General features: G+C 35.4%; 2 protein-coding genes across 11 annotated transcripts in view; one reads left to right on the top strand and one right to left on the bottom strand.

The window, feature by feature from the left end:
- The first annotated feature begins 552 nt into the window (after positions 1 to 552).
- LOC113233149 (asparagine-rich protein-like) lies at positions 553 to 2,154 on the top strand. Its single transcript, XM_026468157.1, has one exon. The coding sequence runs from the start codon at positions 553 to 555 to the stop codon at positions 2,002 to 2,004; it is 1,452 nt and encodes a 483-aa protein (XP_026323942.1). The 3' UTR covers positions 2,005 to 2,154.
- Positions 2,155 to 3,849: 1,695 nt separating this feature from the next.
- LOC113233306 (protein sickie) overlaps positions 3,850 to 15,721 on the bottom strand; it is a 239,872-nt gene continuing 228,000 nt past the window's right edge. For 6 of the 10 annotated variants that reach the window (XM_026468386.1, XM_026468385.1, XM_026468389.1 and 3 more), the window contains 10 exons: positions 14,831 to 14,986; positions 11,812 to 12,118; positions 11,079 to 11,730; positions 10,590 to 10,739; positions 9,518 to 9,714; positions 8,344 to 8,452; positions 7,731 to 7,923; positions 6,558 to 6,716; positions 5,181 to 5,264; positions 3,852 to 4,986 (listed from right to left, as the gene is read on the bottom strand). In XM_026468386.1, coding sequence (XP_026324171.1) covers positions 4,864 to 4,986; positions 5,181 to 5,264; positions 6,558 to 6,716; positions 7,731 to 7,923; positions 8,344 to 8,452; positions 9,518 to 9,714; positions 10,590 to 10,739; positions 11,079 to 11,730; positions 11,812 to 12,118; positions 14,831 to 14,986 — 2,130 coding nt within the window. In that variant the 3' untranslated portion in view covers positions 3,852 to 4,863. Of the gene's footprint in view, positions 4,987 to 5,180; positions 5,265 to 6,557; positions 6,717 to 7,730; positions 7,924 to 8,343; positions 8,453 to 9,517; positions 9,715 to 10,589; positions 10,740 to 11,078; positions 11,731 to 11,811; positions 12,119 to 14,830; positions 14,987 to 15,721 lie in introns of all 10 variants that reach the window. The other 4 variants (XM_026468392.1, XM_026468393.1, XM_026468384.1 and 1 more) reach the window with 3 other exon arrangements.

The raw sequence follows: 15,721 nt of genomic DNA, 5'->3' as shown, positions 1-15,721 counted from the left end.
CCTTCAACCCCTTGTAATCGAGCACGCTTTCAAAGATATATAGATGTAATCTAGATCTTTCTTCGGGAAAAAATAATTTGTATATTACAGCACGAACTGTATTTTATTTTATAAATTATTTTTTTAGATTATCTGTAATTAGTCATATAAACGGTACTTAGGTACTATATTTGTACATATTTCATGTTAGCTGTGAGAACCTACTTTGAAGGATCATTTTTCATTACGTATTGTATAAGGATAAATAAATGTCTGTATGAAACATGCGTTATTTCATTTCATAAAGTTGTTTTTTAAACCAATTCTAATATTTTATTAAACTAATATACGTACTAGGTAAATAAATAAGAATATGTAACTTTTTACTTACGTCTAGTAATAACAGGAAATAGTGGTATCTCTATTTTTGACGCTGTCACTATGACAGTTAGGTTAATGACGTTTTCGATTTGTTTGTGTTGATGGAGAAATATTTTTATTACAATTTTATCTAAAGGTACTTAGTAATTAAACACTGTTCCTAATAGACTATTACCACTTTTGATAATAATAATGGCGCAATCTGAAGATACGGAGCTGCGAGATTTAGTCATAGAAGCACTAGAGAGAAACGGTTCGCTAGCAAAAATTCGTGCGTTACTAAGGGCCAACGTTTTCTTAGCTTTCGAGGATGATTACGAGAATATTAAACAGAATGTGAGCTTGGACAACATACTTAAACTCCCAGAAGGTAAGCTCTCGCTGTCAATAGTACACGAGTTCTTGGAATTTTGTAACCTGAAAAACACATTGTTTGTGTACATGGCGGAATCGCGACAAAAGAAGGACTATTCCTACGACGGCTCAAAGAAATTGTCCGAAAAACTTAACCTCCCTAAAATGGAAACCGCGAAAGAACCTATTTTAATCACTCTTTTAAAGATTCTCAGTCAAAGAAAGAATTATGATAACACTGACAATCATAACCTAAAACTTGATGACACCAACTTTAAAGATGATCAGAACTGTACCTACATAGTTCATGAAGACTCTAGCAGTAGTGCGTCCAGTAACTCACAGTCGGACAATTCATACGATGACAAAAACAAACTTCATTTGCGATTGCAACTGGACAATTCAGACACTGACACATCCAGTGACTCTGCAAGGGATAAATCAAGTTCAGAATATATCACAAATCAGAATATTGTTTTGAATTCTAAAAGACAAAATCTAGAAAAATCTAAAGAAACTCCAGATCTAAATCAAACATTGGACCAAGATGAACACAACAATTCTGTCAGGAATGGTACTCACAGATTACAGGAAATTAAATTAACAAATAGTAGCAGTGACTCCACCTCCTATGCGGATGTTAAACTATATAGACCAGTGCTTGAGAACATCCAAAATACTATAAGATTGTCAAAAACTGATGAAGAGCCTACTTATAACATTGTTAAACAACCTACATCAAACATACCCACTGGGCCTCACAATCATAACCCAAGTGACAATTATCAATCTGTAACTTTGAGTAGTGGCTCTACAATGTCTCCCAAAAGAGAAAATGATACTGAAGTAGTTGCTGTTAAATCATTAATAGAAGAATCAGCTAAGTCTGATGCTGAAACAACTGTGTACAGTTATGATTTCACAGCATCAACACTTACTAAAAATAAACAGATTGATGGGTTACAGTCGCCAGAATCAACTCATGAGGAATATGATAACAAAAGTCCTGACAAGAATGTTTCGATTGAAAGTCCTCACCAAAATTCGCAAAGTTCACAGAGTTCAGTTTCAATATCAGATGTAGCTGATTTAATCAGTGAAAATAACTCTTCATTTAATCATCCAATGAATTTTGTAAATAACATAAGTGTGAATAAGACTGCTGTAGATGAACAATCAAAAAAGTTGTCACCGATCGATAAAAGTAGAATAACTGATGATTCTGCTGAATTTTCAGAATCTCCTGTTCCTTCACTCTCTAATCTAAGTCTGGATATTCATAGCGATTGAGATGTGTAATGTATAAAGCACAAAAATGAGTAGCAATAATATAAAATTTAGAATCCTGGTTTTAAAAATAAGCTTTTGCTGTGCATAATATTTGTTATATAAATTTCAGAAAAATAATACTGCTCTTTAGTATCTATCTAATTATTAAAAAATTTAACTATGCTGTAACTTACCAGTCAATGAAACGCCTTTTTATCATCATGTTGATGTTCAAATGTATGCATTTATTTTGTAAGTTTGTCAATTATGAGTATTTTAAATCTTTGTGTGACTAGTTATTAAGTATTTGCTGGCTAAACACTATGTGTTGTGTCAAAATTGTTGGAATTGTAGAAAAAATTAAATAATATCGGAATAATATCATGACTGGAGGTATGAGTGTCTGGCCAGTTTTTCAATATAGTAGTAAATAATAATTTTTGTTTTAAAAGTCATGTCTTGTGTTGTGTTTTAGTTAGGTTTTACACTTTTGTTCAGAACTTGTGACTACTGCGACATTAAACAAATAAATTGTAATGCAGGAATGTTGAAGAAGTGTTTATATAATATCAGGAATTTGAGTCATATAATGTTAAATATTTTCTTTTTTGTCATTGTGCCTTACTCAATCAGAAAAATACTTGAAGTTCCTTTGAAGATGTAATTCAATAAAGTCTAGTCTTAAATGAATTTATAACAGGTTCCGTCCAAAATTGCTCCAATTTCATGTCTTGTATTAATCAATTGAATTTACGTAATTAAGGTGTAGTTTTAATAAACATACTGAATTCTCTACAGTGTTTCCTTCCTACTCCGTATTATTGGAATATTATCTGTATAACAGTTTATCATAAACAACCCCACTGTCTACCCTGGGCAACAGCTTCATCAATAAATGCTACCAAACTGGATAAGGCAATGGAATTTAGTTACCCTGCTGGGTTTATTCTGTTCTATTTATTGCGCGTGAGTAATTAAAGTAATTAATAATTTATGAAAGTATTTCGTCACCCAGTTAGGTAACTTTATACAGCTTCCAGGCTTGGCTAGAGACGTTATTATGTGCAATTAAAATGTTAGCTATTAATTTATTAATACAAAGATCGAACACATTGTTGTAATTATAGTAGCGTTTTTTTCGTTTGTGAATTTGGAAAATAATTACTATTTCTTCGCTTTAATTACTAACTTAAAAGTTCTTAGGAGGTTCGGGATGGAAAAAAAATCTTAGAATCTTGTAGAATTGAAGGATTGAAAGGTTGCTATATGCATGTTTGAAAAAGTTAGTAAACACCAATCCCGTGATTATAGGAACCAAAAGGACATAACATTACACCATTGCATAGCGTGCTTTATTCCAGCGTGGTCATGGTAGTTTTGAAATTTGACTAGCCAAGAAGTCTCTGTTTAGTCGATTCTAGTCGCAAAAAACTAGATTTAGTCGGTCCGCCGTACAAAAGTTATAAGGGTATTTTACTGTCCACGCTGGAATAAGCTTATTCCAAACATGGGATATTAGGTTTGCGAACCCTCAACCCAGTGACAAGTGTTGGGTTGTCACTTTTTTGACAGGTTGGATCCGGAGTTACCTACCTAAAAAGAGAAAGGTTGGATCCGGAGTTACCTACCTAAAAAGAGAATGAATTGATACGTGCTGAAAAGGACATAAAATAAATAAGGTATGTATTTTGCAATAAAACTATAATGAAGTGAAAATAGGTACGAGAGAAAAAACATTCATTTTATAATCAATGTTTATTTCACAATTTTCGTAAAGCATAGATTGTAGATATCACGTTTCGTTATGCACACAAGTCAATCCATACCGAACACTGTAACTAGACGTTACACATTTCTATACAAAAGTAACATTATACTTTTTATGGCATAGTAGCGGTTAGTGTATTTGCGTAGAAAAAATTATATTAAACATATTATTTTATTTACACCTAAATATTTTTATTAGGTACACGAGTTTTAATATGAAAATGGTATAAAAATTACACTTTCATATATTACATACAATGTCTAATAATACAAATGCGGTTCGTATTCTAATTTGAAAAATATAACAATAGTAAAAAGCCACAATGCTTTATATAAACTTGGACAGTTGTAAACTTTGTTCAGTGAAAATGGTTATTTTTTATGACAACTGAGTCTGGTGTTTTACAGTTGGTAATACAAATGACATAAATTAACAATGTTAATAAAAACTAGATTTTATATTGAACACAGGTTTAAGTACCTTAAATTCCACTAAGAACAAAGTTTATACTGTTTGAATTACCTCATAAAAATGGAAAAATATCCCTCCAGGCACTATTATTTCCTCACAATACACGTCAAGCTTTTTAACATTGACTTTTAACGAATCACATTAAATTGCAACGAAATAAAAACATTTTAGAGAAAGGTTTAAATACTCGAGCTTCTGATATTTGCTACGATCCGCAAATACAGCTGAGTGAAAACTTTCCATAAGGAACTTTTAATAATTCTGCGATTGACTAAGAAGCAACTTACTAATAGATATTGCTAAATAAAATAAGATTTCAAAATTATAGACGTATCTCTAGCGTAAATAAATATAAATAATGTACAAATATGGCAAATATTTGGCTTTGTATATCATAATTCACACAAATCCTCTTCAAGTTTTCGAACATTAGGTATTGTAACGTTCAGTCGTTTTTATATGGAGAACTAAGGATAAATTTAAAGAAAAATTATAGATAAGTGAAACAAAAGGTTAAACAATAACACAATAAAATGATCGACGTAATTTTAGTGTCAAGTTACATATTATCTGAATTAACGCATCGGTCATATCCATTAACATTAATCAACAGTTATAAATAGAGTATTATAACAGCTGTGTTAGAGCTCATTGGCCATTGAGCTGTCGTGGGTGAGATTCGAGTCCATACTCGCGTTGTCAGAGTCTTGGCTTTGGTTTCCACTGTAGTTAGCCGCCTCTTGGAGTCGCATTAGCATGTTCAACTGTAAATGAAATATTTAAATCATCATCATAGTTGAAAATAAAAATTCTAGCAACTTCTGCAACAAAGTTTTCGCATGCCCCAAAAGTAGACATGCTTAAAAATGTATGTATGTCATGCAATATGTAGTTACAAACCATTTAATGTTTCACAGCTTGGTTTAATTCTAATTTTATAACTACTCTGGTCACTTACCAATGGATCTTGATTATTGTTTGTGTTCGCATCTTGATTCGATTCCTCGATGCCGATGTCATCGACGGTTATTGCTCTGAGCGTCTGCAATTAAAAATAAACGCTTATTAGTACTCTTAGGAGATAGGTCCATTCTTAGAACTATGTGCATGTTGTGCAAATGTGCTATACATTTAGAATCTGTTAATCTTTATGTTTATTCAAGGCTGGATGAAAGAATTGTTTATTTCTTAATATGGCCACTGGGTTCAAACGCCGCTTAAATGAGCTTTTGTCATTATGTATAGGTAGTTTGACACACCACCTCTTAAGAAGAAGCCATGGGTTCGAATCCGGACTCGTATAGTTGGCGAAATTTTATTTGCACCGGTTCGTCTTATCGCTTTAACTTTAGAATACAATAGGACATAAAAAAACCGACCTCAAAAGTACGTGGAATTCCATCTATTTGCTAAGTTTCATTGAAATATCTCCAAGTTCGCCACTATACAGGACTTGATACTGGAGATAATAAAAATAGGTTCTCACTACGACGCTACTCAAAGTATATCGAGAGAAAAACGCCTTGAATTGGAGAAATAGCAAAATCAACTAAATAATTGCTAAAAGTAGTTGCTCCTAAATTAAAGTCAGGCGCTATTTATAAAAATGAATCTTCATGCGTGAACAGCCACCCTTTGAGGTGGTTGATTTTCTTCAAAATAAAATGGGACCACTATGGAATTACCCCCTTTCCAACAAAAAAAGAATCATGAAAATCGGTTCACAAATACCGGAGTTATCGCGTAACATACATACAAAAAAAAAACAAAAAAAAGAACATACAGTCGAATTGAGAACCTCCTCCTTTTTTGCAGTCGGTTAAAAAAGTGAGTCGTGTCGGTAACGCACGTACCATCAGTATAGTGCAACAACTAATTTAAACACTTACGCATTGGCACTTGTTCTAAACTTGATAATCTTTATGAGGAACTAACTTTGTTGGATTAGTAATAAAGAGCCGGCAGTCGGTATTTTATGAAGTATTTACAGTTAAAAAAAGACCTGATGAGTAAAGAAATAATTCAAAACTAAAATTCAGAAAAAGCATTTACGATGGAGCAAGACCATTAAGTCCATGTACGCTTTGAGTAAAAGAAGTGTTAATGGTTTTATTTTTAGTGAAATTGCCAAGTTTACAGGGGAGCATTTTAAAGTTTCTCAATTCACACACAGAGCATAACACGTGACTTTAGCATTTTTCAGTTTTATTCGGCAAAGCTCGTTCTTCACATAGAGTACTATAAAATTCTAGATATCGGTTAGATGATCTATTAGATGATCACTCTATGTCAGTAATGAGTGAATTCAGAAGAGAAGAAGCAGTTAGTTACTTACATGTGAATGATTAGGTTCCCGCCAAGGGTAGGAAGACTTGACGTGCTGTAGTGGATCCTGCGCAGCATGGCGACGTTTGCCGTATAGAGCGACCCCTTCGCGTACGGCCTCCGATACGTACGGCACGATGCTGTAGTTCCATACGTCCGCGAACCATGCCTAATACGTGAATATTATGGTGAATTGATTAAAATTTTCAGAATTTAATCATTCTGGTGTTGGTGAAATCTAAAGGCGTATATTAATAAAAAAAATAATATTAAGGTAGCAATCTTAAGCTTTAATGCTGTAAATTCTTTTAACTGCCGTTAAAAGAGATAGAAAGAAAGAAGAAAGAAATCATTTATTCCTTGAAACACAGTACACATGCATTTTATAATAATACTGATAATAATAGTAATAATAACCTAAGGATTTGAAACTAAATACATATAATATATAGAGTACAAAGCGTGTGTGCTGTGTTGTCAAGGAAGCCGTGGCCCACTCAGCTTGTTGTCGTCTCACATTCAAGTGCTACGACGCTGATTTTCAACGGATCCGGCAACAGATGTCAAAAGGTTTGCAAGCGTTTTAGAGGAGGGTAATTCTATTAACTATATAATTTCTATAAATATTTTAGTAGCAGTAGAGCTGCTTGTGAAAGAGTTCGTCCAGGGAAGTACTGCCATCTTACGTATTTCGGCCGCCAAGTAGTAATGTCAGCATTACTGTGGTCCGGTTTTGAAGGGTAAGGGTGCTGGCGAAATTACAGGCACATGGGACTTCTCAACTTATGTCTCAGGGTGTCGGATGCAGTGGCAGTGCTCCTCAGATCTTTGCGATTTAAAGCTCAGAATGGCACTGCAACTGTTATGGACAGGCGTGTAGCTTACCATCAGGCGCACGACTTGTTCGCCCTGTCACTTGAAATTATAAAAAAAACATTTCCGAGATATAATCTCGGATTTAATCTCCTATATATATGAATAGGAAGGATAAGCCTCTGATAATCTCGCAGACCTTTAGTAGTCAACCTGTATATTAGAGGCAAATTTCACATGAATGTCTTAACAAACCAAAAATCAAAGTTTAATTCTACGACGGCTAAGTATTATACTTTACTTTTAGTATGCGATGCGATCTTATGCGTAATAATTAACATCTATAACAGACATTGCTGTTATTTCTAACCTGACTAGCTTCGAGATCCATAGGACAAGCGAGGAATAGTCTAGGGCCCACGGTGACGTCACTGGATGAGTGAGCTTCGAGGAAGGCATTGAGAGTGGACCACACACCAGGCAACCATTCTAGCACGGCAGCAAGAGCTGCCTCACGGCGACCCAGCCTCAGCTCCAGGGAGAATAATTTCCGACGAAGATACCTGGTAATAAGTATTTGTTTTATTTTTTTTTTATTAACAGTTCAATGGATACAAATTCTTAAATAAAATAAAAGTGGTTGGTTAACATTATAAGACGAGAAGAGTGTATCCTTCTAGATGTGAACACAACATTTCGTGTTTAAAACAAAAAAGTGCTTAAAAAAATTATAGTAATTTAAAATGTATCTACTATTTATAAAAAAATGTGTGAAAATTAATAATCAAACGAATTCTCTTTGCACATGCTTTAGTAAATAAAACATATCTAAGTAATTCATCAACTCAAAATTTTACTATCTATGTAAATAATTTTAATTTTTGAGAGTTGTAATTTTTATTTTAATTCACATAACTCAACTTACAACAACGTATTATAGGGAAAATGACACATTCTAGTATGAATTTTTTTTGCAGAATTACCTAGCTAAGAATCCTTTGACAGGTTCCATGTGATTTGCAGTAAGAAGCCACCTGAAGTTGTGGTGCAATTGAAGATTTGTTGTGTTACATGTCGCCTGGGACATTGTTCCTGAAACGCAATGGCATATTTTAACATATGTATGTAACACATCACTTTAGTTGACGAGATAATCATAGGAGAATTCGAAATTAAACGTCATTAGCTCTGATGGGCACGGGTCTCCTCTACGGAGAGGTTTAGGCCATAGTCCTAGACGCTGGGCCAATGCGGAATAGGGGACTAGAAACATTTTTCAAAGGTTTATTTACCTTCTTGGAACATACAGATATCAACACGACGTTCTCCTTTCCCTTTATTAGTGAGAGATATTGCTACTAAACATTCATTCACACAAACATGTACGCAACTTAGAAACAAAGTCATAGGGCACATGCTGCCACAGGGATTCGAACCGCCGACTTCTCACTCGAGAAGCAACCATCATCTAACTGGGCTACCAACACTCTTTATTAGACATTAGTCGCACGTATGTATCGCGCATTCTGATAAGAGATAGTTTTAATTTTAGTTATGTTTGTTTGTTTGAGTTAGTATTTCAAATGAAGCAACTACACGAAATTCTAAGTGTGAACTCCAGTGGAGTTTATAATGAGCTTCTTGCTTGCAACGCGATGTTTGTGCGTGTTTGTATAATTTCAAACGCGCGTAAAACGCGATACAGACGAGCTTCGATCGCGCTTCTCGCGTGCATCTGCGTATTGTGTTTAAATCACGTTTACGTGCGTTATCTGCAAGTCAACGGCTCGTATAAAATACATCATATCGAAAGGCTCTTCATAGTGCCAATTAACTGGTAAAGGAGACGTAACATACGAGGAATTTCTTTTTTATGGTATCTAACAGGCAATCAATCTATTTGCTGGATAGTGGTAACCGCCGCCTTTAGGCATTAGCGATAAGGAATTATCCTCAACATCGTAAAAGCGGCCGTGGGACGGAACTTTTATCAATAAACCCGTTTCGGTAGATTACATAATTCGTGTACCTATTGGCGTCAAAAATAACTAAAACACGATAAATTGTACAACGTTTGACAAATTGACATGATTAATGATAACCCACTTAATTTTATTTGATAACGTTGTTTTAAGTCCTAATGTATGTTATACTAACCAATAATAACTGGCATGTTCCGGTTGTCAGGCGGCAAGAGTCCGGCAAAGGCATCACCAAGCGCCGAAGCGTGTTGTAAGTTGTCTAAAACTACCACTGAAGGCAGCGCTGCCTCTTCGCCGGCGGCTGCAGCACTGCATTGCTCGGCTATGTTCGCGAGGTATGCGCGAAGCTCGTTACACGTTTTGCGATCCACGCTGTAAGATTTTCCTTAATTAAAAATCTGTGATTTCTTGTGTCAACGGTGTGTGAACTGGTACTATTTGGCAATTATCTACATATCTCTTGTATTTTGATTTTTTTTTGCGAAACAAAATGTTTGACCAATGTGTACTCTGAAAAACAATCACTAAATCTAGTCATGTTCAGAGATGGGTAAGTGCCAAGGTTTTAACACGGCGCTTTGTTAACGCCAGGTTTACATCGGAATGAAATTCATTAATGCCTGAAATCTTAATTTTAACATTGCAGCGCCCTTGCAGGGTTCATGTTTGGTTCATACCAACATTTTAATAACTACAAATGTACAACATGATACGCAATAAAGAATTTGAATTGAATTTGAAACAAAATTGAGGATATAAACTAATTAAAGCTAAATATTGTTGTAAATTGAATTTTGTTCAAATTTAATGATAATATTACATGTTTATTGCTTTTTGATCTAGACGGATCGATTTGCCTTTCTATTGAATCGATTCACATTGAAATAAATCGATACAAAAAATCATTTAATCGTATGCACATGAATCGATCTTCATAAAAATCGAATTGTAATGTGCATCCTTAGTAGTAAGAATTCACAGGATTGGAAACATTTGCCCAATATAGATACTTGTTCTCAGTGATACTAATTGTAATGGGATATACTGCAAAATGTAATGGTAGTCGAATTACAAAATTGAAATACACAAATATTAGTTGTCACTTCGTTTCATTTTATACCTACCCGTAACAAAAAAAAAATGCTTAACTACATATTTTTATTCATCATTGGCAACTAAATTGCTGATAACATATCAGTCTAAATCATAAAGTTCTAAAATAATGTTTATAACAAAATAAGACCCACTTGAAAGTAGCAACGGCTTCTGCTGGGTTGCCGCGGCGTTGCGTCCTTTGGACGTAGAATTCGGCTAATTTTGCTGCCAAATAAGATTTGCCGGTTCCGCTGGGTCCGCATAGAATTACCCGCCGGTGCTCCGATAATAGCGACACGTACCTGGTAATATACATATAATTGTGAAATCGCATTTGAAACCAAATACTGTCGTAACTCCAACATTGGTGGAATTGAGAAAACACAATATGAAAGTTAAAAAAAATATCGAATATCCATTCCTATCCTATTGCGAATAATATTATTATGATAATATTTAGTTATTTTCAAACGAGAATATAAAGTTATTAGCTTCACCAAATAATTTTTGGAACTTCAAATCGTGTTTTCTTAATTCCACAATTTTGAATTGCGATAGTATTTGGTTTCATGGCAGAAATACTGATTCCAATAGAACATACTGTTCTTTAGAGATGTGCTAACATTAAGGTGTTATCTTACCTGTATACGATATTTTTTGGTATAAGGCTGTCGAATGCTAAGCTGCCGACGCCTTGAAGGCAAATGTAAAGCGTGTTTACAGTGCCGATGATATATCCGCACGGAAGCAGTTCGGGGAAGCCAATCTCCGGGCCTCTCGTAGCCTCTCCCAAATGATACGACGTAATGGAGTCTGTGTTCAAACCAAGGTTTGTCCCCGGATCTATTCTCGACAGGAAATCCTTGAACGTCTTTCTAACTATGTAATCTAGATTCTGCCAAGTCGTCTTGCCAGAAATATACGTGTAAGCTATCGTGAATTCATTGCAGTTTATTGTCGAGTCACTGTTATAAACGTTTTTATACGAATTACTGTGCGTAGATTTATTGCTTTTAAGGCTATTCGTATTTGACTTATTTATAGACTGCGGATAATCCTGTGTTTCTACGGTGGGACTGTGGTTTTGGGACATTCGCGGAGAATCAAAGCTAGACTGCTTCTCGAAGTGATTATACGAGCTAGATGACTGTTTAGCGAAGAATCTGCATTCGGATTCAGTCAACGTGTCTTGAACTTCTTCAAAATATCTCTGAAATGTTTCAGGCTGGCCTAAATAAACAGCTATCGCTATTTTCTTTCCATCAGTCGTATCACCTTGGCTATCGGCAACCCCTAAGAAGAAAGTCATGTTATTGTAAGGCACTTTTCAGAATACAATATTAGGCGTAACTCAAAATGGAATAATACACATACCAATGTCAGAATAGCTTTCCCCTATCGCAAGTTCTCGACTCTTAGGCGGAGGCAACACGCTGTTAATGTCGTAATCTCCACTTAATCTATCCGTAGCAGTCAACCCGTTGGCAAATATGTCACTGGTACCATTGAGTGCTTCTAATAAAGTTTCGTTATTTTCACTTAGTTCGCAGGTAGCTTTGTTGCCATAGATGGGTTCGCCCATGGATTTGGGAGAGCCCTTTTTCGAGAAGTCCATGGTAGGGGTTGAGGTAATACAGTTGAAGTCTAAATCTAATGGCTGAGAGTGGATGTCTATAGTTGTCTGTAAGTGAAAATATAGGACAAAATTAGATTATTATGATAATGTGCAATACAACCATATCAATTACGTGGTCGCAAACTAAGGAATACACTGTACTATGCGGACCAGAGCAACGGAATTCACTCCTTTGGGGGCGCTACCCAGGACACTCCAACCATGACCCCGATTCAGAGCTCTTCGATACTTTAATCGAATTGTTCGATTGGATTTCGTTCTCGAATCGAAGAGCGCTTTCCGAGTTATTCAGTTAAACGTTCGATTCGGATACGATATCGTTATCGAACAGCATTTACGGAGTTAAGGACTATCCACACACATCAGGGCCGTACCCGGGACGTTGCCGAGGCATGCTACTTTGTATGAACTGCGTGCCCGTCCCGGCGCCGGCCCGGACACGGACATGTGTGAACGAGTTCATACATACTCGTAATATACGCAACGATATTCTTTTGAGCCCCTGACGGAGCACGGCCCGTCTACGTTCCGGGCACAGCCTGAGTATGTGTGGATAGTCCTTAACTCCGTATATATATTTATAAGACTTTAAAGGCCTAAAATATAGGAATGCTAATGCATTCCTATATATTTTTAAGACTAATGTCATGCATTAAAATAAATTAATGAAATTGAACAAAATCCAGACTTTATTTAAAATTATAAGACATTTCCATATTTATTCTGGCTTTGTATACAATAGGACGTTTGGTAACTTTCATTCGATAACTGTGTTCTGAATAGCGTTTGTAGCTTTTGCCGGTCGATCGTACGGAAATTATGTCGTTTCGGTTAAGTTTCGAATACGACAGTTTGACTTTCGATTTGGGTGTTGTGAATAAAATTGAAAAGAAATCGTACGATATCAAATCGAATCGGTCGACAACTGAGTTATCGTAAGGTTCAGAATCGAGTCTCAAAACCAATTTACATAAAGTAAACTTAACAGAACTGGTCCTACCAAGAATCGAACCCGGGGCCTTCTTGTTCAGCGTTCACAGTGCAAAGCAGGCCATAGGTCATCAAATTAGGTAATAAAATTTGTTGAAAAATGAAAGGCTTTCAGTAATCAGAAGTTTGAAAAGAAAATACTAATTTGTGACGACAAACTCTAGTGGCCTCTCCCCACCTTCACCTTAAATAATTCTTGTTTATCAGCTGTTGCGCGCAACGTGGTATGTCGCCTTCGTATATTCTACTGTACCATACTAATTTTCAGAAAGTAGCCTATGTCCTTCTCCTAGGTCCCATCCATCTCTATACCAAAATTCATTCAAATTGGTTCAGCGGGTTAAGTGTGAAAACGGAACACACGACAGACAGAGTTACTTTCGCATATTAATAATAATTTGGGCATGAACCAATAATTCAAGAGGCTGCTAATCGCTGTACAAGGCCGCGTCGTCGGGTATTAGTAACTATTGGTACACCAGATGAAGCGACGAGTAACTAATTTCTATATCTATGGTAAATTAGAAGTAATTTTTGTAACCAATTTGTTTTACACTGACGAGCTATAATTTATCAAAGCTACTCTAATATCTGGTATAACAAACAAATCAAGTAGATGGTGCTTATTGCACAGATTCTTATTTATACTGCCGGATATTCTTATAAATTGTTTAGGATTAGCGCCATTTACCCATACTAGCAAGCGTTTTATAAATTAGTTTATAAATTGTCTTTATATGTACATATACAAGACGGAATTTGGACCTTTTTACCCGACTGCCATTTGCCATTTCCCTGTATACAGCCTAAACGGCTTGATGGATTTTGACATATGAGGTGTCGTTAGATTCGTCTTGATTGTGGGAGTGTAAAAGGTTATAAAAAAATAATCCAAATAGGGAGGTGGGTTAGTTTTTTTTATCTTTCCAGCAAAATATTTTTGCAGTCGGGTTTTTTGGTTTTTTAAACAATTTTTACACTTTATTCAGAGTTACGATTTGTAGCGATTTGTAGATTTGTGTGAGATTAGCAGTCTGTAGTGTAGATATTTAATGAAACACTTGTCTTTTAACTATATAGACTATATTATCATTATTACTTAAGTTATTATAATTTATTATCAGAGCTAACAGAGCAGAGCGATCGAACAACAAATTTCTGATTTATCTTTAGCAAGTATAGGTGAACTATTTGATGCAATAAAGTGTGAGTCAATACAATTTACATGATACCCGTGAAAGATAAAATATCGATAAAATATTCGCGTAAATTATTTTGGCTTTATCTGTTTTTAAGCAAGTAATATTATAAACAAATAATTATAAATACAAACGAAACTTTGCAAGGTCTTTAGTGTTATGTAGTAAAAATAAATACTGAGTAGTTCAAGTGATTTATATTATTTTTATATATTATAAATTTCATAATACGCATGTATTATACACCGACTTAAATTTAGAGTGAAGACCAAGTCGCATAAGCGTCTTGCTGTTGAAAAGACAAATATTTCGCGACTACGCTCAATTTACATTAATCTAGTTTGTACGTTACACAATTGACGCAAAGTTCATTATGCTATGGTTACAAAAATTCGTTTCTATACAAAGATCGTTCCGCGACCATTGTAAATCTACTTATGAAAATCTAGTAAGTTTTAGTGTAACCATTAAACTAAATGAAACTTTACAGTACCAATAATCTTAGAAACCTAACCTTCGAAGTTATTCATAGAAAAAATGATATGCTATAGTTTGTTTGGTTTCGTACCTGGTGCATAGTAGCCTGGTCTGCAAGACTGAATCTCCTAGGGTCCTCAACTGCTGAGCCACCAGTGCCAAGCGAGCTTTGACTGCCGGCCAACGAGCGTGACGTCACCAGCCGCTGTAGACGCTCGTTGTTCTGCTTTAGGTTTAGCATTTCGTTCTGTCAAATACAAGTTATTTGATGAATAATCTTTGCTTACGCATTTACTTTCACACTTACTTTGAATAAAAAGTATTTTATAGTAAATGCAATCAATTACATCGGCTACTGCCTTTCCTAATAGTTGTTAGAATATTATATACGCGATAGCTTCATAACGCCCTGTGTACATCAGTATGTACATAATTTGTGAAGTGTTTCACACCCAGACAAAATTATTCCTATGATTACGTAAACGCTCAGTGTACATAACGATGAAAAAATCCTATTTCAATTTATCGTTATAATATTATATAATATCATGTAGCAGTAGAGCTCCTTGTAATGGAGTTCGTCCAGAGGTTTTTTTTATAATATCAAGTGACGGGACCAACAAGTTGTGCCTGATGGTAAGCTACACGCCTATTTTTACCCAGTTTTAAATCGCAAAGATCTGAGGAGCATTGCCGCTGCGCCCTTCACCCCGAGACATAAGTTGACAAGTTCCATGTGTTTGTGATTTCACAAAATACTGCCAGAGAGGTACTGCCACCTTACCTAATTCTGCCGCCAAGCAGTAAAGCGAGCATTCCTGGAGGGTAAGTGTCCTAATAAAATCACAGGCACATGAGACTTATCAACTTATGCTCAGGGTGACGGCTGCAGTGGCAGAGCCCCTCAGAACTTTGTGTTTTAAAGCTCTGAGTGGCACTGCATCTATTATGGACTGACGTCTTGCTTGATAACATAAAAAAT

This window comes from Hyposmocoma kahamanoa, unplaced genomic scaffold (assembly GCF_003589595.1).
Source record: "Hyposmocoma kahamanoa isolate Upper Pololo Valley unplaced genomic scaffold, ASM358959v1 78, whole genome shotgun sequence".
Taxonomy (NCBI): domain Eukaryota; kingdom Metazoa; phylum Arthropoda; class Insecta; order Lepidoptera; family Cosmopterigidae; genus Hyposmocoma; species Hyposmocoma kahamanoa.
The sequence above is the reverse complement of the archived record's forward strand: the minus strand, read 5'-3'. Positions and strand labels throughout refer to the sequence as shown.